Consider the following 26374-nt stretch of genomic DNA (forward strand, 5'->3'; position numbering starts at 1 on the left):
CATTGTATGACGTCATTTTTTATTTTATTGTCTTACTCAGGGAGGGATGAGACATTAGTCTGTCCATTACGGTAGTCCCCAAAGTTTTATAAAAACATTTTCTTATTCATTGGCCTAACAACTTTGCTGACTTTGATTGAATTTTTATTGCTTGTTTTATTAAGTTGAGTCTCCGTTTCCGCCACTAATTTTAATCTACAGAAGGGGTAACTTTGTTTATTATGACTGGGGATCTGCGGCAATTTATCGGCCCTTGTCTTATCCCTTTAGATTTTCTGTCTTCTAGGGATGGGCTGGATAATTATTTGGCCGGATTTCGGATATTCAGTTGATTTATAATGCCGAATATCCATTATCCGGCCGGATAATGAAAATGGCCCGATATCCGACAAATTATCGGTTATACGGCCGAATAACCGGATATCCGACATTATAAATCAGCCGGATATCTTGTATCCGAATAGTTTCAATATCCGGTGTCGGCCAGATATTGAAAATGGACTTATAATCTTTCGGATATCCGGCCCAAACCTAGTCTTACCCTTATTTTAGCCGCCTGTTCCCTATCCCATTTAGTCTGTATCCTCTCCACATCAATTATTTCTCCGGAGCCGGGAGGATTAAAACTCCATTTCATGTTGCCTGCAAAATAAATCATTTACAAAATATGAATCGATATATTATTTCTTGGATGTTGCATCAGATGTTCATGTTATCTGATAAAGTAATACTCGCAGCTGGCTAAAATAACGATCCCCTCATCCATCTATTTACTTTGTCCCCTCACCTTACTGACCATATAAGAAATATCTGTGTTAGCAACCTATAGTGACGAAAAATTTTCCCGTGTCATAATATCCACATATATTCTATATTCATTACAAAATATGAGTAGCTACTAAATATAATCAGGGAAAAAGGAATAGATCAATGGGCTCAATTGTATTGAAACCCAGGTTAATCTAGAAAATTGCAACAATTAGACAAGTGTAAATGTAACCAAAATTGAGACAAAAATGAGTTAAAGAAATAAATGTTTGATTAGTTGGGATTTAAATTATATTATTAAACAATAAAGTTTTCCAACAGAGTAAAACACTATATGGAGAAAGGGTTAAATAACTATATCCCCCTATCGCGGGTCATCTCAAAAAACGCCAAAAGTAGCAGAAAATAATTTAGAACCAGACGAAAGAGGTCTTTGAAAAACGAAGGGAGGTAGTTGTCTGTATATATACATCTATACTAGAGATGAATTCTTTAAAAGCTACCTTTCCTTTTATACCCAAAACTAAATTAGGCACTGACTCAAGAATAGATTTATTATTACTTGGATCTTACACCAGATTATCATTTTCTCTTATAAAGTGAAACTCCTAGCTGGCTAAAATGACTCTATCCTCCATCCGCCCCCTTTTCCCCATCCGCCTGTCTGTGTAGACAAACATCTTAGTTTATTTTTTGCATTTTTTTTGGCGACGAAATTTTTAAGGATATTTAATTTCTAGAAAGCTAACTATTCATAGCTAACTTATTATAGGTTTTGTCACTGTATTACACTATAATAGAAAATGAATTTTACAAGATGTAATTTACTCAAGAAAAGCTTTATCTTAAGAAATGCTCATTTTGCGAACGAAATGAACGTATGGACTTTCCTCCCAAAATTTGTGCACAATTTCAGCCAATGATAAGTCAGAGATGTTCCTCCACTATTTTCCTATTGGCAAATTTAGAGAGTATGTCTCTATATTACCTCTATTATTTGTATGTACCGTATTCAAATTTTTAAAAGCGAAGCTTTTATATAATTAGGATCGGTCCATCCGTAACGGATAGCTTTTTTTGTTAATTTAGGCATGTTAGAATTGTCCTATTGATTTCAAACTTTGCATGGCGATTCCTGAAGTAGTTAGGTACAATTTAGAAAGCGTAGCAACTCTATAATCATTACCAGAATGTCCGTACGTCCATTTTAAACATGTTGTTTTTTTTACTTTTTTAACAACAAATTTTTATGTGATCTAATTATCCGATTGATCTGATTCTTTCTATATTGATTCCTGGGACAACAAAGTACAATATTATAAGCGAAGCAACTCTATAATTAAGTCCTAAAATGTAAGTATGTCCATAAACATTATTCTGTATCAAGCAGTTTTTCAACAAATTTACTTACATTTTGCATCGACTCTTTACATTTATATTCTGATTATTCAGTTCTGACACTATACAAGTGTTAATGTCCGTTAGTCCTACCGTTTCGGCGCTTCGCTTTTATGGATGTTGTCATCCTTGTTTATATGAAAAGGATAATATGAATATAACAAAAACAGTTAATAAATAATTGTACATGAAAGAACGAGATATCAGGAATAAAGTATTTATTAGTTTATGTTATTTTTTAATTTCTTATTGAGACAGCGCAAAATGGCACCAAAAAAATGACGTCATAAAATAAAGTTGTCCAATGAGAGGCCAGTGTACATTGTAGTTAACCAATGGTAAAATATATACTCGCCTCTCATTGGTTATTTTATCGTATGGCGTCATTTTTTTATTGCCTTTTTCCGCTGTTTTTTTTATTTACTAAATAGTGTTTGATTCCTAGAACAAATAGGCAAGATGATCTGAGAGTAGCAATTTTAAAATATGTCCATATAGTCTTTATTTTTCAATTTCTGTAGCCAATAGAAGCTTGAACATCAAAGTATATTTTAAGTTCTTAAATTGATATTTAATTTAAATCTATTGTGAACTAAAGACTTTAGAAATGGGTTATTGTATTATGTTAGAGAGAACTGGGAATGGAAACAAAAAAGATATTATGACAGGGGAAAATTGTTATCAATTTAGGTTGCTATACCCCTCTTGTCTTTCATTGGCCAATTCGTTAATTCAGACGGAGGGGAGGGGATGGTGGAGATCGTTATTTTAGCCCGCTACAAAGTACACTTTATTAGGAAACATGATAATCTGTTGTAAGATCCAAGTAATAATAATACACTTGGATATTTCGGTACACCGACAAACGTCCTACTGCGACAAACCTCCTAAACGACAGTTCAATTTAATCTTCCTCCTAACTTTTACACTAAACTAGATTAGAGGTTTTAATAATATTTGAATAAATATATAAATAAATATTTGATAAAATCTTTTTTTCATATTTAACAAAGACTTGCCAGAAATTAAATAATTTCACCAGACAAAAACTTTTTTCTCTTTTATGTTTGTAATTTTTTTCTCTAAACGGCCTCTCTCCCCCATTTCAAATTATACTTTTTTCTTTTCTCAAGAAGAGGGGGGAGGGGGGAAACGACTACGCCCCCATCAAGTTGATTAATCTTTTATGTATGCTAGAACAAGCAACCAACTTTACATACCAGGGTTTTTAATACAGAGTGTTTGGAAGGGATTTTTCATCTGAAAAAAAAAAATACTTTTCCTCCAAATTTTTCAACCTTAACAGAAGCTTTGACAGGTCAGAAAGATCTCAGGAACCGCTATTCAGATAACAGATCTATAGTATAGATGTATATACAGACAACTACCTCCCTTCCTTTTTCAAAGACCTCTTTCATCTGCTTCCAAATTATTTTCTGCTACTTGGCTAAGTGACACCATTGCAGGTTGATTTTCAATGACCCAATAGAAAGGTTGCACAAGGCGGTTGCCATGGGAAGATACAGTTATGTAATCTTTCTCTCTCTAGTGTTTTACTCTAATATTCAGATCAGTCAAAAATTTTCTGGAAAGCTTAGTATTGGTCTAGAACAGGATAACAGCTATTTTAGCTAGCAGGGGATATATCAACCTAACCTAGCCCCAAAAGAAAAATTCAAATCACCCCCTCTAGAAATAGTTAGGAAGGGGGATAGAAACATTCGGTATAGTCCTATTTTTGGCAATGCCTCTTAAGGGGCGTTTTGTCGTATTATCACATTAGTTTTTTAGGGTTTAGGGTTTAGTTTGTTGCCGCAAGAGCTAGAAATAGGGGGAAAGCTACTGTGAAAATACAACGAATCGCCCATTAAGAGGCTTTGCCACGAAAGGAACTATACCCGAAACAAATATACAAAATAGCGTTGACTAATATATTCAGAGGCGTTAGAATATTCTTATAAATCTATGGTCCCTTCATCCTTGGATGGGTATACATATATTAACAATACTCCCAATTTTTGGTCAGCTGAATTTGAGTTTCCGATTGTGTACCTAGCACCCCTCATCCTATCTCAATATTTACTACTAACTAAAAAAAAGCTTCAAACTTAAAAAAAAATTCAAAATTTGAATAAAATAAATTTTAATGTGTAATGTATTAATCGTTTATACATTACTAGCTGCTTCGCCCCTAGCCTCTAGGGGCTTTGCCCCAAGAAGTTTAATCAAACCAATTTTTCGTATATTAGATTTAAAAGAAAAATTGTGAGAAGCGTCCCTGTAAAGGAGAACCCGATCGGTTCAGCGGTTAGCGAGATCCTTCGCTACAAACAAACAGACAGACATCGTTCTACTTTGTATTATAGATATCGCTTTTCCCTTTGACCGTAGTAGCTAAAAATGGCGTTTGCAATAGTTGAGTTATCTGCTGTACAACTTCGGAAATTAGGGAAGGAATAGGCAATCAATTTTCAGTTGATCCAATTTTTACCATACATGTACTCAACAAAAATATATTATTTTTCTTTTGTTTCTATTATTGATTGCTAGGATAGAAGAAAAAAACAATAATATACAACAACAAAAATATAACTACATACATAAAAGTTAATAAATCATTTTTATCAAGACAAACAGACATAATCAATTTTAGAATATTTTTTTGATATCAACATTTTTAAAATGGAAAGAAAATGAAGTAGTGGGTTACGACGTATTTTCACAGTAACTTTTCTCCTATTTCTAGCCTCTTTGGGGGGGGGGGGTGGAGGCTTTAACTCTGTAGGGCCTATTTCCCAACCCTGAGGGGCAATCATTAACATTTTCCTAACATTAACCTAAAAAAAACTTTCAAAAGCTACTGTGAAAATACACCCAAACTCGCTACATTAGAGTAAAACACTAGAAAGAGAAAAGGTTAAATAACTGTTCTCCCCATCGCGTCAACCTAGTGCAACCTTTCTATTTGGGCATTCATGGGTCTGTATATACATCTATAATATATTTAGATCTGTTCGCGCTACTTCGTTTCTTTCCATGATCCGAAAAATTCAATGTTACCTAAGGCATGAATCACTTTTGGCTTGGGTTTAACCTTCTTTTTCTCTTTATCTTCTACTACAAATCTAATAATGGTTCGTATTATTAGCATCGTATTATAGACAGCTTTACGCGGATATTAAAGTGCAAAATATTAGATAAAACTATAAATATTAATCGGTTTCAAAATCATAATAATTATAATTATGTATATTCCGTTACTTAGATATTAAATTTTCCTTGTTTTTTTTATCTAAATAGATGTTTATTCAGTAATACTAAAGAAACAAGGACAAAGATTTCTATTAGCAACGGGCACGTCTAAGAGGATATAAAGGGGAGATTTCCCCCACCCCCAAAACTTGACCTCCCCAAAACATTACCTCCCCAATATAGATTTTGTCAACTAAAGAAATATTTAGTCAAAAGCTATTTATATTGCCTACTAGCGGCTACGCCCCTAGAAACTTCTAGGGGCAGGTGGGAGGAGGTAAAGACGCCAACCTTTACAATTTGAGCTTTACGAAGAAAAAGTAAAAAAAAAATTTTTTAGGGGGTTGGGGTGGTTTGGGAGGATGGAAACCCCCTCCCCCAAAACAGTTAAACACCTTCCCTGGGCCTAAAAGAAGCTATACTGTCATGCATAACCATATAACAAAAAAATGCTCACTACTTTATATAGTAGGGTATAAAAGGTAATAAATTTAAAAACTTTTGGCCGAAGAATCCCGAATGACATCCATTACTCTAATATGACATCATTCGGAATACTTTGGCTAAAAGTTTTTTTACTTTATCCCCTTTCTTAAAGGCACTATTTTTTGAAAAGAAGTAAAAACATCTTAGTTACAGAGTAGCAGCGCTCCTGATAGTGTATTCAGTGATACATCTTGTGAGTGATTGTACCTCATTTCCGGGGCCTTCTGCATCATTTCCTCTCTCATGGCTCGACGAAACTTCATCTTGGCCTTTGCTTTGTCTGTCTAGAAACAATTAGTCAGGTTTCAGTGATTGGCTTTACTCAAAAATAGCTCAATATGGAAGCGACTTTACAAAATACGCATAACATATTTAGGGCAAATACGACAACAATTAAGTAAAATATGTTGATGTCATCGATGCCTTTGCTTTGTCTGTCTACAAACAATTAGTCAGGTTTCAGTGATTGGCTTTACTCAAAAATAGCTCAATATTAAAGCGACTTCACAAAATATACATAACATATTTAGGGCAAATAGGACAACAATTAAGTAAAATATGTTGATGTCATCGATGCCTCCGCTTTGTCCGTCTACAAATAATTAGTCAGGTTTCAGTGATTGGCAATACTCAAAAATAGCTCAAAATTAAATGACATTACAAAATATGCATCACATATTTTCGGCAATTAGGACCAAAATAAGTAAAATATGTTGATGTCATCTTTGCCTTGACCTTGTCTGTCTACAAACAATTAGCCAGGTTCCAGTGATTGGTAATACTTAAAAATAGCTCAATGTTAAAGCGACTTTACAAAATATGCATAACATAGTCAGGTTTCAGTGATTGGCTATACTCAAAAATAACTAAAACTTAAACGACCTCAAAAAATATGCTTTACATATTTGCAGTGACTAGGACCAAAATAAGTAATATATGTGAATGCCATCTTCACCAATTCTTTGTTTGTCTACAAATAATTAGTCAGGTTTCAGTGATTGACAATACTCTAAAGATTAAAGCGACTTCCCAAAATATGCATCACCAAAATAAGTAATATATGTTGATGTCATCTTTGCCTTCACTTTTTCTATGTACAAATAATTAGTCAGGTTTCAGTGATTGGCTATACTCAAAAATAGCTAAAAACTAAACGACCTCACAAAATATGCTTTATATATTTACAGTAGCTAGGACCAAAATAAGTAATACATGTAAATGCCCTGTTGACCAATGCTTTGTTTGTCTACAAGAAATTAGTCATGTTAGACTGTAGTGAACAATACTCAAAAATAGCTCAGAGTTGTTAAAATGACATCACAAAATACACTTTATTTATGGCAACTTGAACCCCGATAAGTAATTGTGTAAATGCCATCTTTGTCTATGCTTTATAGATCCACAAACAATTAGTTAGGATTCAGTTATTAATAAATTTCAAAAATTAATTCTTTATAGTAAACATTGGCTAATATATTCAAGGTAATTTGTCTATGAGTTTAATAATAGAGGCGCATTTTACTGTTTCCTGTTTTTCAATCTTTATTTTACATTTATGTGGTTAAAAACCTTTTTTCTATACAAGTCTGCAAACATAAATTAATACTAATCATTTTTAACAGTTCCATGCTTCTTTGCCTTCATAATTTTCTGGTAAATAGGCCATAATGACATTGTAGCTTTATAACTAATGAAAATATATTTACCAAGCCACCTTATATGCATACAAAGTAGAGGACATAATTTATACAAACATTGTTTCTTTGTATATTCAGTGTACATTATACAGTTTGGAGTTTCAGTGGATTACAGTTGTCATAGGCATAAACATAGATATAAATAAAAGAGAAAAAATAATTTTGATATTTTTTGTGGGATAAGTATTTTACATACTTGACATAGTTACCGTATGCTGATAGAATGAAAGGGAATCAAATTATTGTTTACTTTTTTGTTAAATGAAGTTTTTTGTGACCTCTATTGATAAACAAAGATTTATATCCTATTTACTAATATTCTTTTTTTAAATAAGATACGTTTAGGTACATTGAAGTCAAGTAATATCCCACACACATATTCATATGATACATACCTACACAAACATATATTACAAGGAATTATATACATACACAACAAACATTATATTCCCAGCTACTAAATATACAACATTACTTGTAACAAGGAGGCAAAATGAATAATCTTCACATTATTGTGTGTGTTAATACTCTTCACTGATAAAAATAGCCAAACAGGAAAATGTTCATATTTTGATAAAAATACACATCTAGCACAAGGACTCTGGCAGGAAATTGACAACTTATTCATACGTACTGTACTAAATCAATCTTTACGTGGACTAATTTAACCAAATTAGGTTTTTTTTAGGTTTTTTATAATTCATACAACCCCCTTAAGTTATTCATTACAATAGAATACAATTTTAAAATTTATTTACTGTGTAAATATGCATAAATATGACGTTTTTACTGACAATTAGGTTGATTTTTACTCAAAGCATTTTTCTTGTAGACAATAAAATGATTATAACTTTCGTTCTATTTAAGATAAATTGATGAAATAAAAAGTATTTTCAATTTTATTATGCTGAGAAGTCACCTATTGGTTTTAAGAAATAATAAACCCCTTTGAGTTGGGGAGGGGGGGGGGGCGTTGAGTATCGAAATAATGAAACTAATGTAAATTTCTTTTTATGGTGGGTTTTAATGATTCATATAGCAGCCAATTTGTTTTTAGGCAATACCCCTTTGTCTGTCTGTCCCTCTGTCTGTCTGTTTTTTGTCTGTCTGTCACTCCACTTGTCAGTCTATCTGTCTAACTGCCTCTTTTTCGGATTTCAATGAATCATCTAGCATAGCCTAATTCTAATTTGTTAATGCCTCAAAAACTGTCTGTCTGTCTATCCCTCCATCTGTCTGATCATTCACAGGTTCTCTATTGGATTTTATTTAATGAATTGTCTATTATGGTCAAACTGTAATTTGATCATTCTTCTTGCCTGTCTGTCTGTCTCGTCTATCTGCTGAGTTTCTACCATTGGTCTAACAGACTGATTCACTTAATTAACCCCTTACGGTCGGGCCCCTTACCGCACCTTAATCAGTCGGGGGGGGGGGGGGGGGGGTCACCCTATAAATGAACCTAACCTTATTTTTCTCAGACACCATTTGACCAATAGGGATGATTTCTTAAACTTAAGCTTTTATGATTATAAACTAACTCCTAGATTATAAGTCACCCCCTGCCGCCAACCCCTAGCCCTCCAGGGCTCCAAAAACCCTAAAAATGAACCTACCTTTATTTTTCTCAGAAACCATTTGACCAATAGGGATGATTTCTTAAACTTAAGCTTTTATGGTTATAAACTAACTTTTAGATTTTAAGTCACCCCCTGCCGCCAACCCCTAGCCCTCCGGGGCTCCAAAAAATCCTAAAAATGAACCTAACCTTAATTTTCTCAGAAACCATTTGACTAATAGGGATGATTTCTTAAACTTAAGCTTTTATGATTATAAGCTAACTCCTAGATTATAAGTCACCCCCTTGAAAATAAAGGTTAGGTTCATTTTTATGGTTTTTTTTGATCCCCGGAGGACTAGGGGTTAGCAGCAGGGGGGTGACTTCTATACCAAAAGCTAGTTTATAACCATAAAGGCTTAAGTTTAAGAATTCATCTCTATTGGTCAAATGGTTCCTGAGAAAATTAAGGTTAGGTTCATTTTTAGGGTTTTTTTGAGCCCCGGAGGGCTAGGAGTAGGCGGCAGGGGGGTGACTTCTAAACTAGAAGTTAGTTTATAACCATAAAAGCTTAAGTTTAAGAAATCATCCCTATTGGTCAAATGGTTTCTGAGAAAATTAAGGTTATGTTCATTTTTAGGGGGGTTTTGAGCCCCAGGGGGCTAGGGGATGGGGGTAGGGGGTTGACTTTGAAACCATAAGATGTTCATACCCCTAAAAGCTTAAGTCCAAAAAATTTGCATGGTTCATCAAGTGGTTCCGGAGAACCCCCCCCCCCCCCAGCATCAAAAAAGCTTCAGTTACGTCCCCCTTTTAAACGTAAGCTTTTCTTATATGTCAACATAACATATCTAAATTTCATAGAGATCCGCAGCCGTTTTCCCTGCTGACCGCCTGCTGCGGCCGCTGAAATTTATATTTGATATTTCTAATACAAAATTTACTTAAAGATAAACATTTTCTGTAAAAAAATTGTTCTTCTAGCTTCAAAAATAAGAAAATTACAGCCGTTTAAAATTTTTAAGTAAAAAAGGTTGTTAAATAAAAAGGTGAACTAAGCAAAAATTGACTTTGACTTATAAAAGGTCGGAAATTTATTATCAAACAGGGGACTTGCACAAAAAAGATTTAGCCCTCTAGGTCTAATAGGAACTGAGATAATAGGGGGGGAGCGTTGAACGCCCACCCCATCACCAACCGATTAAGGTGCGGCAAGGGGCCCGACTGTTAAGGGTTAATAATACATATTTAATAATTCATATTAAAATCGATAATACTGTAAAAATGGTTGAATGCTTGTTTCAATAGAAAATTAGATTTAACTAATAATAATGTTGAATCTTGTACCAGGAGATAAACAAATAACCTTGTGTTGCAATAAAAAATAAAAAAAATTATCCAATTTACTTATGAAAAAAAGTGTAATACTGTATCTATAATCTTTTTGTACATAAATGATAATAATATCAGGTTATATTCCATTAATTTATAACCACCTAAATTTTTTGACACTTACAACTTTTAACAGCTCCCTTTAACCAAAATCAAGGATAGTTTATTTAAGTATGTCACCAAAACTTCATTACATAAGTAATACATTTTTACAAACTTTAAAAAGAGGATTGGGAAATATCTCCCTCCCCAACATTAACTTTAATCACTATTGTAAACAATATTAAAAGTTATAAATATATATCAATCAAGATCTTTAGAGGTATTAACTGTGGTTTAATTACATATGTATGAGAGCTCCTTCTTGTGTCAATCACTTTTATTTACTGATTAAAATTTGTACAGTACAGTTGTACAGAATATTGCAAGATTTTTTTAGTTAAGTCTGGAAATTAATGATTAATTTATCTAAAAATAGATAGCATAGAATTATCTTAATCAGTGGCTTAATTTTATACACCCGCCTTAAACACCCCCCCCCTCACTCTTTATTTTAAGGGGTGTAAATTTATTTCCTTTACACCCCCTTGGAATTTATAGAGGGGTGTATCTGAGGGTGTAGGCTCTTGTCAAGAGGGTGGACATGGGTGGACACCTAGGGAGGTGTATCCATCCCCCTTAATTTTACAAGGGTGGTGTAAACAACCCCTACACCAACCTTTTGCACGCCTTTGATCTTAACTATACTTTTAGTGTACATAAAGTTGTAAATTCAGTAACTATTCTACAAAAATTACCTTCCTAAATTGATATATGATTTTCAGGGTAATCTCCGGTGGACTAAACATTAAAATTTTATGGAAAAAAAGATATCTTTGGAACATGCATGACTTGAAATTATCCCCCCTTTGTACTCAATACGCATTTTTTATTCTAAGTGCGTCAATTTTGCGTTTAAAGATACCCTTAGTTTAAGCATTAATTTCTCCAAAAAATGATGAAAAAAGATAAATTTTTTTTTGATAAAATGATAAAAGTATATGTAAAATGAAATAACCAGCAAAAAAAATTACAAAATTACGTTAAATAGAACGAAAATTAGAGCGTTTTGTAAGCCTTATAAAATGCGTATTTCTCATGAAAATTGTAACGATTTAGTGTCTTGAGTAAAATATTTACAAACTTCCCGCTTTTATAAGAAGCTAGAGTCTTTGTGCTAGGCAAATATAGCAGAATTTAGCTTGTAGCAATTTTGGCTCTATATTCAAAGATGGATAAAAGGCTAAAACTGTTCCAAGGCTTAAATCATAAATAAATAAGCCAAAAACCAGCCCCAGACATATGTGAAGCTTCCCTTAAAAGAAGAAGACAATCAATTCAGTAGCTATTGAAATCTTTAGCTTCAGACAAAAAAACCTTACTTTATTAAAAAGAATACAATTATAGATTAAAAATTTCATTAAAAAAGAAGATAAAATAGCAAATTGCCAAAAAAAATTTTAAAATACTTTTTTTTTGCAATAAAGAAAAGAGAAATGATAAACGTTTACAGTGCATTAATAACATTTGTTTGTAAATATTCATATATTAGCCATATACTTACTCATAAACACCCAACATCCACTGTACCCAAGTATTACTTACTATGTATGATCAAATTATGCAGTATACAATATTTCATACCATCTACATATAGGTAGGTCTCAAGAAATAAATAATTTATCCAAAGTTAGGTACATTTTTAAGGTATTTATTTTACAATTATAGACAAAACTTTTGTAATAAAATACCAGAATAATATTTACTCTATTTCCATTTTTCAAATAACATTAGGATCCAAATAATATACAATAATGAAGCCAATAATTTATTTTGCTTCTTTCAAGTCTAACCATTATCTATATGCTTCAAAATATGATATAGAATATATGTACATAAATTATAACATATTCAACATATTTACATCAATATAACTTTTTATGAGTTCATATAATAGCTTTATATGAGTTGCAAATATTTTAGTTTTGTAACTACATTTTTATTTTAGTTTCTGCATGGAGGAATGAATTTTTAAACTGCTTCCTTTGACTGTTAATAAACTGGAAGTAGTAAAGTTAATTTTATTTGAATAGCACTACCTTGATCTGATTAAATATTATGAAAATTAGCCAGTGAACTAAGTATGTTTAAATTAGGTAATGTTAATTTTTTATCCATCTAAATATTGCATGACAATTTGTCATTAAGGTAAAAGTAATTTCTTTACCAAACATATATTTAGTTTTGGCTGATTATCAAGTAAAAGTAATTTCTTTTCCAAACAAGGATAATTATGTCCATGGTTAAAACAACAGCAATAAGCTGAAAGTAGATTTTCATACAAATATTAAGATATATCTAATTGTATGCTGTATTTAAACATCACACAATTTTTCAAGTAAGAGTAAAGTTGTTCAATTTTAGATTGCTTTGTGTTTGTTTGTGTTTTCATGAGTTATAATATGAGCTTTGCAAATAGTGCAACAGTTTTACATAATAATTCATAATTGGTTGGTTAGAAAAAAATTGAATCGTTGATGAATAGCTGCACTACATAAACATACATTTTCTTTAAACTCATTATCTTTTCATTACAAATATATGTACTTCACATGGTACATTTACAATATTATAACTAAAAGATAATTATTTCAAAGTTTTACTTTGGAGACAAAGAAAGTCCTTAAAAAAATCAGCATGTTATGTCATAAAAACAAGGGATTATTCATCTCTTTTTTATTGGTTTTCTTTCCCACTCCTCATCGCTCATTTTTATGACGTCATTTAGGGACTTTCTTCGTCTTCTTATACTTTCATTAAATTTATTACAATACTAGTTTCACAATATGACTGACATGCACTCGCACATTTAGACCTGTAAATCAGCTTTGTTACTTATTAAAAGTTAGCATCATAATTAGACAGATTGATAAACATTTTAAAAAATACCCACCTTTACATCTCTATATTTTTGTCTGATTAAAACACACCATGTAGTAACTAGATTTAGAGGTGAAGGTGCTACTTGGGTTCTTTGCATATTTCTAATTAGTTTTGCCAGTCCAAACTTCCATTCTAAAATAAAATAAACAAAAAAGACTTATTGACCAATCTTTATCACTAATATGGTTTATATAATAGATTCAGGTAAAATAGATATGAATGTATATGCAAAATATTTTCAAGGCGTTTTTTCAAGTAGTCACAAATAAAAGAGTCTTTATTTTGAGATACACTTAAAACTATTATTGAATTAATTGTAAATTTTTACCTATATCTGACTGTTCTTGGATTCTACAGTACGTATCCGACATCATGGCAATCAGCAGATTAATTAGGACAATGACAGTCAGCAGAAGATAAGAGGCAAACACAAGCTTGAATCCATACCAGGTCCAGGCCTTAAATAAACATGAGATCATTCCTTTAAAATGTATTTGTTAACATGCATAGCATTTGTAATCCTTTATACTAGAGTAACAGGATGTATGTGTGTTTGTGTGTCTGTGTTTGTTTGTACCAAAGGATCTCGCTAACCACTGAACCGATAGGGTTCTCCTTAACAGGGTAGCCTCTCATAAGTCAAATTTTTATTTTAAAATCTATAATAAGAAATTAGGTTATCAAATTCGACTCCCCCCTCCTCAAGTGCCCCTAGAGGCCTCTAGTGGCGGAGCCGCTAGTCTTTATAAAAGTAACATGATGTATGTCTGTATGTCTGTCTGTCGCTGTGTACTTGCTAACCGCTGAACCGAAATGGTTCTCCATGTAGAACTTCAAGAATACCAAAAAGATATTAAATATTATGTTTTTTGAATATTTTTATGAAAATGCTTAATCTTATTTGCAATTTGTTCTGTTATGTAACACTTAGTAATTTATTAAAGATCAGAGCAAAATACAAAGTTTACCCAAATATATAAATTTTACATAAGATGGGATTTTCGAAAATACAAAAACATGGTTATGTAAGTTACAAGAACAATTTAAGCCAAAGCCATTGACCAATGAATGGTTAAGACTTTAAAAAGAATCTATACAAACAAGGATGACAACATCCATAAAAGCGTAGCTCTGAAACGGTAGGACAAATGAAAATTAACATTTTGTAGAGTGTCAAAACTGAAAAATCAGAACATAACTGTATAAATGTCGAATCAAAATTGTAAGTAAATTTGTTGAAAAACTGCTTAAATACTGGATAATGCATAAGGACATAATTACGTTTTTAGGACTTAATTATAGAGATGATTCGCTTATAACATTGTACTTTGTTGTTCTAGGAATCAGTATTCCAAAAATCAGATAAATCGGATAATTTTATCACATAAAAGTTTGTTGTTAAAAAATGTTAAAGATCAACAATATTAAAATAGACGTACACACATTCTGGTAACAATTATAGGGTTGCTACGCTTTCTAAATCTTACCTTACTACTACAGGAATCAACATATAAAGTTTGAAATCAATAGGACAATTCTAACATGCCTAAATTAACGAAAAAAGCTATCCATTCCAGACGTACGTACGGACGGACCGATCCTAATTATAGAAAAGCTTCACTTTTAAAAAGCGATAAAAGCAAAAATTAATGTTAGATTTATATCAATATATTATATTTTTCTCTCTTATAAAGAAAAAAAGCCGGATAGGCGGACGGTAAAAGTTAGTTTTAGAGCATCAACAATATAAACTTGTTCTCAGAGTAAAATATTTTGTAGAATTTTGTGTTACATAAACTAATCTTGCCAGAAAAAACATAATTTTTTCTTCATTCATCTTAAAACTAAATAGATAAATAAAATTGAAGCTCAATAAAGGTAGGACAGATGATCATTAGCTCTTGTAGAGTGTCAGAACTGAATATTCAAAATATAAATATATATAAGTAAGTTTTGACAAAATGTACGTAATTTTTGCAAAACCTCTTACATGGAGAAAACTGTTTAAGGAAATACTGGCATTTTTAGGACTTGATTATAGAGATGCTTCGCTTATAATACGGTACCTTATTGTAACAGGAATCAGTAATTAAAAAATCAGTTTAATCGGATGATTATATCACATAAAGATTTGTCGTTAAAAAGTTAAAAAATCAACATGTTTCAAATGGACGATTTTAGAGTTGCTACTCTGTCTAAATTGTACCTAACTACTACATAAATCACCATGCAAAGTTTAAAACCGAAAGGACATGTCTAAAGTGCCTAAATTAACGAAAAGAGCTAACCATGGCGGACGGGCGTACAGACCCTAATTATAGAAAAGCTTCGCTTTTAAACAATAAACCTGTAAATATTTGGAGATCATGATATCACTGGGTCCAGTGACTCCAAAAGTAACTCCAAAAGTGACTCCAAAAAGTGACTCCAAAAAATAAACTCCAAAAAGTGACTCTAAAAAGACACTCCAAAAGTGACTCCAAAAAGTGACTCCAAAAAGTGTACCTGTAAGTATTTAGAGATCATGATATCACTAGGTCCAGTGACTCCAAACAGGGCAAAAAATAATTTTTCAAACAGCAAGAATGGCTGGATCTCCTCCTCCCAGTTCTTCTCTGCCAGAAAGTCTCTGGAATCAGCCATTTTAGTTAAACAAGAACGAAAACATTCAATTTTATTAAGGATCTGTAATTCGTTTAAATGTTTCTGTTGTATAGTTCTGTATCTCTTTTTTTTCATCGATTTATTATCTTAAATATGATTAAGGCCAGAACAAACCTATGAACTAAATCACAAATAATGTTACTACAGATATATCTAAAAAATAGAATAAATATGTATGAAGATACAACCTTTCTTTTTTAACTATTGGTGATAAGGAAATGAGAGAAAAAAATTAAAATTTTTTTTGGAATTTTACTTATCCGGGGCAAGATCTCCTTTGACTAAGCAAAGGAATTAGTTAAACCTTAGACTAGATGAGAGGGATGTTATTGGGTAAAGGGGGGTTATCATTATTTTAGCCTTCTGCTGGCATAACTTTATCACAGTATATGAAAATCTTGTGAAACATCCAAGTAATAATATGTATATCAATTGATTTAATTAAAATAGCTGTTCCTAAAAGTAAGGTTATCTGGGTTAGTAGTAAGATTTCCATTGTACTCATCCGGAAATCCAAAAGGTTGATTCATAGCAGTCACTTGTAGGGCATAACCCATTATAAACAGACTTAATACCTAAAAAAATGTATAAGTATGAACTAAACAAAGCATTTAATTGTCTTATTGTTTGATCAAAAGCTATCACTTGTAGGGCATAACCCATTATAAACAGACTTAATACCTAAATTTATGTAAGTTTGAAATAAACAAAGCATTTAATTATCTTATTATTTGGTCAAGAGCTATCACTTGTAGGGTCTATCCAATAAACAGACTTAATACCTAAAAAAATTTATAAGTTTGAACTAAACAAAGCATATAATTATCTTATTTTTGATGTATTATTATCACTTGTAGGGCTTAACCTATTATAAACAGACTTAATACCTAAAGTTATTTATGTAAGTTTGAAATAAACAAAGCTTATAATAAACTAAAAGTTTTATATATTGCTGACACTTGTAGAGCATATCCCATTATAAACAGACTTAATACCTAAAAAAAATTGTAAGTATGAACTAAACAAAGCATTTAATTATCTTTTTTTTTTATGTATTATTATCACTTGTAGGACTTAACCCATTATAAACAGACTTAATACCTGAATAATTTATGTAAGTTTGAACTAAACAAAGCATATAATTGTATTATTTTTGATGTATTATTATCACTTGTAGGGCTTAACCTATTATAAACAGACTTAATACCTAAAGTTATTTATGTAAGTTTGAAAAAAACAAAGCATTTAATAAACTAAAAGTTTTATATTTTGCTGAAACTTGTAGGGCATATCCCATTATAAACAGACTTAATACCTAAAAAAATGTGTAATTTTGAACCAAACAAAGCATTTAATTATCTTATTTTTTGATGTATTATTATCACTTGTAGGGCATAACCCATTATAAACAGACTTAATACCTAAAATTTTTTTGTAAGTTTGAACTAAACAAAACATTTAATCAATTTCACTTTTAGGGTGTGTCCCATTATAAACAGACTTAATACCTGAATAATTTATGTAAGTTTGAACTAAACAAAGCATATAATTGTCTTATTTTTTATGTATTATTATCACTTGTAGGGCTTAACCTATTATAAACAGACTTAATACCTAAAGTTATTTATGTAAGTTTGAAATAAACAAAGCATTTAATAAACTAAAAGTTTTATATATTGCTGACACTTGTAAGGCATAACCCATTATAAACAGACTTAATACCTAAAAAAAAATGTAAGTTTGAACTAAACAAAGTATTTAATTATCTTATTATTGATGTATTATTATCACTTGTAGGGCATAACCAATTATAAACAGACTTAATACCTACAGATAATTTAACTAAGTTGAACTAAACAAAGCATTTGATAAAACTATTTTTTTATATATTACTTTCACTAGTAGGGCATATTCCATTATATACAGACTTAAAACCTAAATCTTAACAAATTTAAAATGTGTAATATAAAAATATATTCATCTAATTGTTACGCATGAATAAAAAAATATGCATTTACAGCTTTAAAGACTTATATTTTGATTATAAATAACTTATGGCTTCGCCCTTCGACCCATGGTGTAGTAAGGTTTTTGTTTTTAAATACAAAAATTTTTGAGGGGGTATTTTTACTTTTTTTGGAGGTGAAGGTGTCTCACCCCCCCCCCCCTCCCCAGTAAAAAAATAGTTTCAACTCAGATCATATGGGGGTATGAGTATAATAAGCAGTATTTTTTTTAATTTACATTAATCTTACTTCTCACTCCTCCCCCCCCCCCCCCTACTTCTCTTTAAAAAGAATAACTTAATAAAACAACTTACAACAACAAACTTGCCCACATCCATGAGAAGTTCTCCAATGATGATAGCCCAAGGTCCAAACAGATGGTGGAAAGCAAGAAAGTCCAAAATTTGGACAGCTGCCATAAGAAGGGTTACTCCGAGAAATTGGTTCCTATCAAATATATTTTAAATACTTTAAATATATTACTAGAGGCTATGCCCCTAGAGGCCTCTAGTGGCACTTTAAAAGTTTTTTTTTTAAATAATACGATACCTTTCAATGTTTCGATGGAGTCTCTATTAATATTCTATTTTACTTTGCAATGTTACGTAGAAGTCTCTATTCGAGAGAAAAAAAAATCGATTTATTGTGATTTCTCTTTGAAGGGTGGTGGTACCCTCCCCCAAAATAGTTATAAACCTTCCCGGAAACTATGAGAATGTACCCTGTTAAGGAGTACAGCGGTTAGCGAGATCCTTCGGTACAAACACACAGACACACAAACAAACAGACTGACATCCTGTTACTTTAGTATAAGGATTTATTAATACTTTTAGACCAAATTTCTTCTTTAATGTTAAAGTAAAATGTTGGGTGTTGATACCCCCTCCCCACCCCCCATTCTTATTTTTAGATAAATTGAAAATAAAATAAGTGGGAGTATTTTTTCCTATGCGTAACTCCTGGGGGGGGCTAACAATGGAGTCATTAATCGTAGTGCACTAACCCTCTGGGGTTACCCAGTACCCAATAAAACCTAACCTAAAGTAATAAAAAGACGAAATGAATAAACAATAAACATCCTCCAACCCCTCCTTATTTAAAATCGGATCTACTGCAGTTCACGGTAAAATATTGCTGGTAACGAATATTGCCAAAAATCTATGAATTTTAAAGAATGCTAGCTGTCAAACGGCTGAACATACAGACCATGCCCGCACACTGTTTTAAGCGGCATAAGAAGGCCTACAAATAATCTGGAATAGCCAAGATCCAATTATGCACAGGGAAAGCTTCACTGAAGAAAAAACACGTAAAATAGGACTTTTTCGCGCATTTCTCTGCACTGCGAGATAATTATGCATTATTGATTTAGGGCTATTCCAGATTATTTGTAGGTCTTCTTATGCTGCTTAAAACAGTGTGCGGGCATGATCTGTACGTTCAGCCGTTTGGCAGCTAGCATCCCTTAAAATTCATAGATTTTGGCAATATTCGTTACCAGCAATATTTTACCGTGAACTGCAGTAGATCCTTAAAATCTATTTCAAATTAAGGGTGGGTGAGTTTTTGGTGACTTTTACATTCTATTCTACCGCTAGACAAAAATGTAGATACTCTTTGTTTATATAAACAAGAATGTCAACATTCAAAGAGTCCAATCTAATTGTAAAGTACAGACGACATACTTATTGTGTAGAAGCTGTGCAATTAAAGTAAAATAATAGAGGGGGAGGGGTCAAATAACTGTATTTTTACGGGGCGGGGACCTTGTACCGACTTTCAATTGGTCTTTGAATATTAGCCAATAGCTCCGCCAAGTCGCTACCAAATAGCAGAAAGCAATTTGCTAGCAGACGAATAAGGTCCCCACCACTAAAACCAGGTAGATGTCTTGGTTATTATACATCTATACTTATACATAAAATGTTGTGTATTTACCTGATATAGATAAGAAAACTCCAATAATAGGCATCTAGAAATATTGACACCAAATGAACAATCAAAGCACAGAAGCCAAGCATTACGTTGAAAGATTTTACCCAGGACAAACCACCTGAAAAATCAAACATTAATTTACAACCCCTGAGTGCCATTAAGCTACCAATGGCAGAACTTGGCACATAATTCTAAATATATATCTAAAAATCTTAGATAATATTTAATTCTATGTATGATAGAATCGTTCTATGTTATAAGCTAGTATCTCAAAAAAAAAATTTTTTTTAAGGTTGGACTTTCCTTTGACAATTCTATATCTTATTAACGATATTATTCTATGTTTGCTAAATAATATTCGTTTCAAAATTTGTTAGGATTTTCGCTTTTTATAGATACTAGCAGCTTCGCCCCTAGCCTCTAGTTGCTTTGCCCCAAGAGAAAGCTTTGATCAACCTAATTTTTCGTATTTTAGATTTTAAAGAAAAATTTATAAACCTTCCTTGGACCTATGAGAAGCTATCCTGTAAAAGAGAACCCCATCAGTTCAGCGGTTAGCGAGATCCTTCGGTACAAACAGACAGACAGACATTGTTCTTCTTTGTATTATAGATTGTCATCATTATTTTTTTACCTTTAGCAGAAGGAGTAGTTAATTGGGCCAGGAAAAGGCCAACATACCATGTGATTGATACTATCTCATACCATAGGGGCCATAGGTTATCTCTAGATAGATAGATAGATAGATAGATAGATAGATAGATAGATAGATAGATAGATAGATAGATAGATAGATAGATAGATAGATAGATAGATAGATAGATAGATAGATAGATAGATAGATAAATAGATAGATATATAGATAGATAGATAGATAGATAGATAGATAGATAGATAGATAGATAGATAGATAGTTAGATAGATAGATAGATAGATAGATAGATAGATAGATAGATAGATAGATAGATAGATAGATAGATAGATAGATAGATAGATAGATAGATAGATAGATAGATAGATAGATAGATAGATAGATAGATAGATAGATAGATAGATAGATAGATAGATAGATAGATAGATAGATAGATAGATAGATAGATAGATAGATAGATAGATAGATAGATAGATAGATAGATAGATAGATAGATAGATAGATAGATAGATAGATAGATAGATAGATAGATAGATAGATAGATAGATAGATAGATAGATAGATAGATAGATAGATAGATAGATAGATAGATAGATAGATAGATAGATAGATAGATAGATAGATAGATAGATAGATAGATAGATAGATAGATAGATAGATAGATAGATAGATAGATAGATAGATAGATAGATAGATAGATAGATAGATAGATAGATAGATAGATAGATAGATAGATAGATAGATAGATAGATAGATAGATAGATAGATAGATAGATAGATAGATAGATAGATAGATAGATAGATAGATAGATAGATAGATAGATAGATAGATAGATAGATAGATAGATAGATAGGTAGATAGATAGATAGATAGATAATTTGGTAGATAGATAGATAGATAGATAGATAATTTGGTAGATAGATAGATAGATAGATAGATAGATAGATAGATAGATAGATAGATAGATAGATAGATAGATAGATAGATAGGTAGATAGATAGATAGATAGATAATTTGGTAGATAGATAGATAGATAGATAGATAATTTGGTAGATAGATAGATAGATAGATAGATAGATAGATAGATAGATAGATAGATAGATAGATAGATAGATAGATAGATAGATAGATAGATAGATAGATAGATAGATAGATAGATAGATAGATAGATAGATAGATAGATAGATAGATAGATAGATAGATAGATAGATAGATAGATAGATAGATAGATAGATAGATAGATAGATAGATAGATAGATAGATAGATAGATAGATAGATAGATAGATAGATAGATAGATAGATAGATAGATAGATAGATAGATAGATAGATAGATAGATAGATAGATAGATAGATAGATAGATATATAGATAGATAAATAGATAGATAGATAGATAGATAGATAGATAGATAGATAGATAAATAGATAGATAGATAGATAGATAGATAGATAGATAGATAGATAGATAGATAGATAGATAGATAGATAGATAGATAGATAGATAGATAGATAGATAGATAGATAGATAGATAGATAGATAGATAGATAGATAGATAGATAGATAGATAGATAGATAGATAGATAGATAGATAGATAGATAGATAGATAGATAGATAGATAGATAGATAGATAGATAGATAGATAGATAGATAGATAGATAGATAGATAGATAGATAGATAGATAGATAGATAGATAGATAGATAGATAGATAGATAGATAGATAGATAGATAGATAGATAGATAGATAGATAGATAGATAGATAGATAGATAGATAGATAGATAGATAGATAGATAGATAGATAGATAGATAGATAGATAGATAGATAGATAGATAGATAGATAGATAGATAGATAGATAGATAGATAGATAGATAGATAGATAGATAGATAGATAGATAATTTGGTAGATAGATAGATAGATAGATAGATAATTTGGTAGATAGATAGATAGATAGATAGATAGATAGATAGATAGATAGAAAAAAAACAATGAATAGACAAAAAGAAAAATTTTCTAAAATTTCTAACTTGACATAAAATTTTTTTTTTTCTCTCTTTGTGGTTATTATTTATTCATCTATATCTAACCCACTCTGCTCCCACTTTCCGGTCAGTTGAATTTGAATTGCCGAATTTGTACACAGTTTCCTTGGTGTTTCCTCATCCTATCTCAATATTTACTACTAGCTAAAATACTTCAAACTTCCAAATAAAATCAAATTTTGAAAAATTAAAATTTTAAACGTATAATGTATAATTTTGATTTTTTTTAAGTTTGAAGTTTTTTAGCTAGTAGTAAATATTGAGTTGGGATGAGGAAACATTTGGAAATTAAAATTCAGCACATCCATTTTCCGCTATAAAACATTCACACAAAACAACTTGAGAATCTGTTTTGGTAAACAAGGACATAGCAAAGATTTTAGATTGATAATAGTTATTTCTTTCATCGTATTATAAACCGCTTTCCGCGGATATAGAATGTACAATTATCAAATCTTATGATTGTACAGTTCGTAGAAAGCGGTTTATAATACGATGCTAGACATAGTTTTTTTCGTATTGATGAGAACCGGTTCCTGTCCACCGGATTCGAATGAATACGAGAAAGATAATTCTCTCTTTCTCACTCTCTCTCTTTTTATCTTTATCTCTCTCTTACTCTCTCATTATGGGGGGGGGGATTTTTATTTTTGAGGGGGTTGGTGGTGTCCCACCCCCCAAGAAAATAGCTTAAAACCACCACAGGACCAATAGGTATATACCCTGAAGAGTAGAATCCGATTGGTTCAGTGGTTACTAAGATCTTAAGCTTCAGACGGACAGACATCAAGCTACTTTGTATTATAGATAATTCATTTTTATCAGCGGTTAGAAAGAAACATCTCCATCTCTTTGGAAGCCGCAGAATTATTGATAATGGTTTTAAACCAGAATAAAAATATTTTCAAATTTATAATATTTCAATGTTTGAGAAAAGTATAAGAGCAAGGAAAGTAGGAACCAAACCAGCGAACGGGGACATATCTAATTTAAGAAATAAGGGCTAGGGAACATTTTATATAAATCTGCGACGAAGACCAAACTGCATAACTTTTGTGTCACTTTAGATTCCTGTGACGTCATAAAATGAGGAAGATGAGAGGAGAAGTGGGACAAAATCCCTAAAAAAGATATGGTGACGGCAAAAGTAATGCAGTTTGGTCTTCGTCTAAATCTGCCTTTAAAATGTCTCAATTTACACCCTTTTATTTTAAGACTTGCTCATAGAGATATGCTTCGCATAACGTCTGAGGAATCATCACTTTATAAATCAACAAGCGGTTACTTCCCTAGATGCCTCTAGAGGCACTTAAGGCGGAGGAAGTCAACTACCCCCCCCTGTTTATTTAGTTTTAATTTTTAACAGAAAAAGTTAGGAGAAATCTTCGGGGGAGGTAATTTGATTGGAAGCAATTTCTCCTGTCCCACCACCCAAGAAAATAGCTTAAAACCATCCCAGGACCAGAAGGTATATTCCTTGAAGCGTAGAGCCAATCGGTTCAGTGGTTACTGAGTCTTAAGCTTCAGACAGACAGACAGACAGACAGACAGACATCGTACTACTTTGTAATGTAAAGTTAGTAAAGATTAAGAGTTTGCTACGCTTTCAAAAGTGTACCTTATCGTCGAAAGAATCTAAATCGAGTTTTAAAATCGGTAGGACAGTTTTAAACATTAGGACAGTAAATACCCAAATAAAATTATAACAGTCCACACAAAAGACAGACACACACAACTGTTCTAAAGCTTCGCTTTTAAAACTATGAGAATATCTGAATTTTATAACCATACAGAAAGAAATAATATTCAGATCTTTTTATACATTGGAAAAGAATGGAAAAAAAGCACAAACTTTAAATCAGGGTATGTTTTACCTAAAAGAAACAAAAAATAAGAAAAACAAAGTAATAAGGGTTTTTAATAATACGTTAATACGATTGATTGGTCCGTTAAGTTGAGCGTCCAAACGTTTCAACCACTAATTGTAATCTATAGTGGGGTTAATTTTGTTTATCATTATTTGGGATGTACATTAGGGTGGGTCGGGGTGGGTCGATTTTGAAATTTCACATTAGTACACATTGGCAAAGGTTACTGGGGCTTTGTAAAACAGACATGTAACAGACAGAAATACACTTACCTGTAAGTTGAGTCTGGGGGTAGAACACATGTTACAGACAGAAATGAATACACTTACCTGTAAGTTGAGTCTGGAGGTAGGACACATGTAACAGACAGAAATACACGTACCTGTAAGTGGAGTCTGGAGGTAGGACACATGTTACAGACAGAAATGAATACACTTACCTGTAAGTTGAGTCTGGAGGTAGGACACATGTTACAGACAGAAATGAATACACTTACCTCTAAGTTGAGTCTGGAGGTAGGACACATGTGACAGACAGAAATGAATACACTTACCTGTAAGTGGAGCCTGGAGGTAGGACACATGTAACAGACAGAAATGAATACACTTACCTGTAAGTGGAGCCTGGAGGTAGGACACATGTAACAGACAGAAATGAATACACTTACCTGTAAGTGGAGCCTGGAGGTAGGACACATGTTACAGACAGAAATGAATACACTTACCTGTAAGTTGAGTCTGGAGGTAGGACACATGTGACAGACAGAAATCCCATAAAATAAATATGACTACAACATTGTTTGTATGTGTGTTTTTATAGGATTTTTTAGATGCTTAGTTTTTCTAAAAATTGTCTAAAAGTTTTATTTTTTAGCTTGACTATTTGCATTGCTTTTTTAGTATGGCTTCGAATCCGATTAATATCCGCTAGATTAAAACCAGTTCTCAGCCATACTGAAAGATCATGTACCTAAACATAAACAATTTTCAACGAATATTAAAAGAAATATAGCCGGGACTTGTTTTGACCTTTTAATTTCTATATTAAAATACGCGGGAAGCTTTCTATAACATGCGAATAACCTGTGAATAAAATAATAAGTAATTGCTTTAATAGATAAAAACACACACTATTCCTTGTTAAATAACCCATAAATCTAATCACAGGAATTTTGTTCATTCTGAAATAACATTCATTTTCATAGCATCCTTAAATAAAAGTAACAGGATGTCTGTGTGTGTCTGTCTGACGTCATAAAAATGAGGGCGGCTGAGGAGGGAATGAGTGGGAAAGAAAACTCTAAAAAGAAGTGGATAAACCTTTATTTTTATGACGTCACATGCTGATTTTTTTAGCGTACTCTCTCTGTCTATGCCAAAGGATCTCACTAACCGTTAAACAGATTTTGTTCTCTTTTACAATGTAAGTTCTGATAGGTTGTAGGGGGGATTATATTTATTTTTGGTGGAGGACACACCCATAATAAAGGAGAATTAGCCCCTAGAAAAAATGACCCTCCAAAAAATTACTTTCTTTAAAACTGAAATTGAAAATGGAAAATGGGGGAGAGCGAGAAAGATAGATAGACAGAGAGAGAGAGAAAGATGGAAAGAGAAAATAGCCACATCAAGGACGTCTAAGCTTTTTCATTCTGGGGGGGTAAAAATGCA

The 26374-nt window shown here is 31.9% G+C and overlaps 1 protein-coding gene across 1 annotated transcript in view; it reads right to left on the reverse strand.

Moving 5' to 3' along the window:
* Window positions 1-26374, reverse strand: part of LOC145328410 (uncharacterized) — a 79991-nt gene that overhangs the window by 6760 nt on the left and 46857 nt on the right. The window contains exons 31-42 of the mRNA XM_080172050.1: window positions 25776-25786; window positions 25429-25491; window positions 20773-20864; window positions 20142-20256; window positions 18518-18650; window positions 16649-16772; window positions 16012-16160; window positions 13862-13967; window positions 13544-13665; window positions 6112-6188; window positions 5227-5291; window positions 542-642 (exon numbers count right to left, since the gene is read on the reverse strand). Coding sequence (XP_080028176.1) covers window positions 542-642; window positions 5227-5291; window positions 6112-6188; window positions 13544-13665; window positions 13862-13967; window positions 16012-16160; window positions 16649-16772; window positions 18518-18650; window positions 20142-20256; window positions 20773-20864; window positions 25429-25491; window positions 25776-25786 — 1158 coding nt within the window. The remainder of the gene's footprint in view (window positions 1-541; window positions 643-5226; window positions 5292-6111; window positions 6189-13543; window positions 13666-13861; window positions 13968-16011; window positions 16161-16648; window positions 16773-18517; window positions 18651-20141; window positions 20257-20772; window positions 20865-25428; window positions 25492-25775; window positions 25787-26374) is intronic.

Source organism: Acartia tonsa, chromosome 9, assembly GCF_053477335.1.
Source record: "Acartia tonsa isolate MP-2025a chromosome 9, ASM5347733v1, whole genome shotgun sequence".
NCBI lineage: Eukaryota > Metazoa > Arthropoda > Copepoda > Calanoida > Acartiidae > Acartia > Acartia tonsa.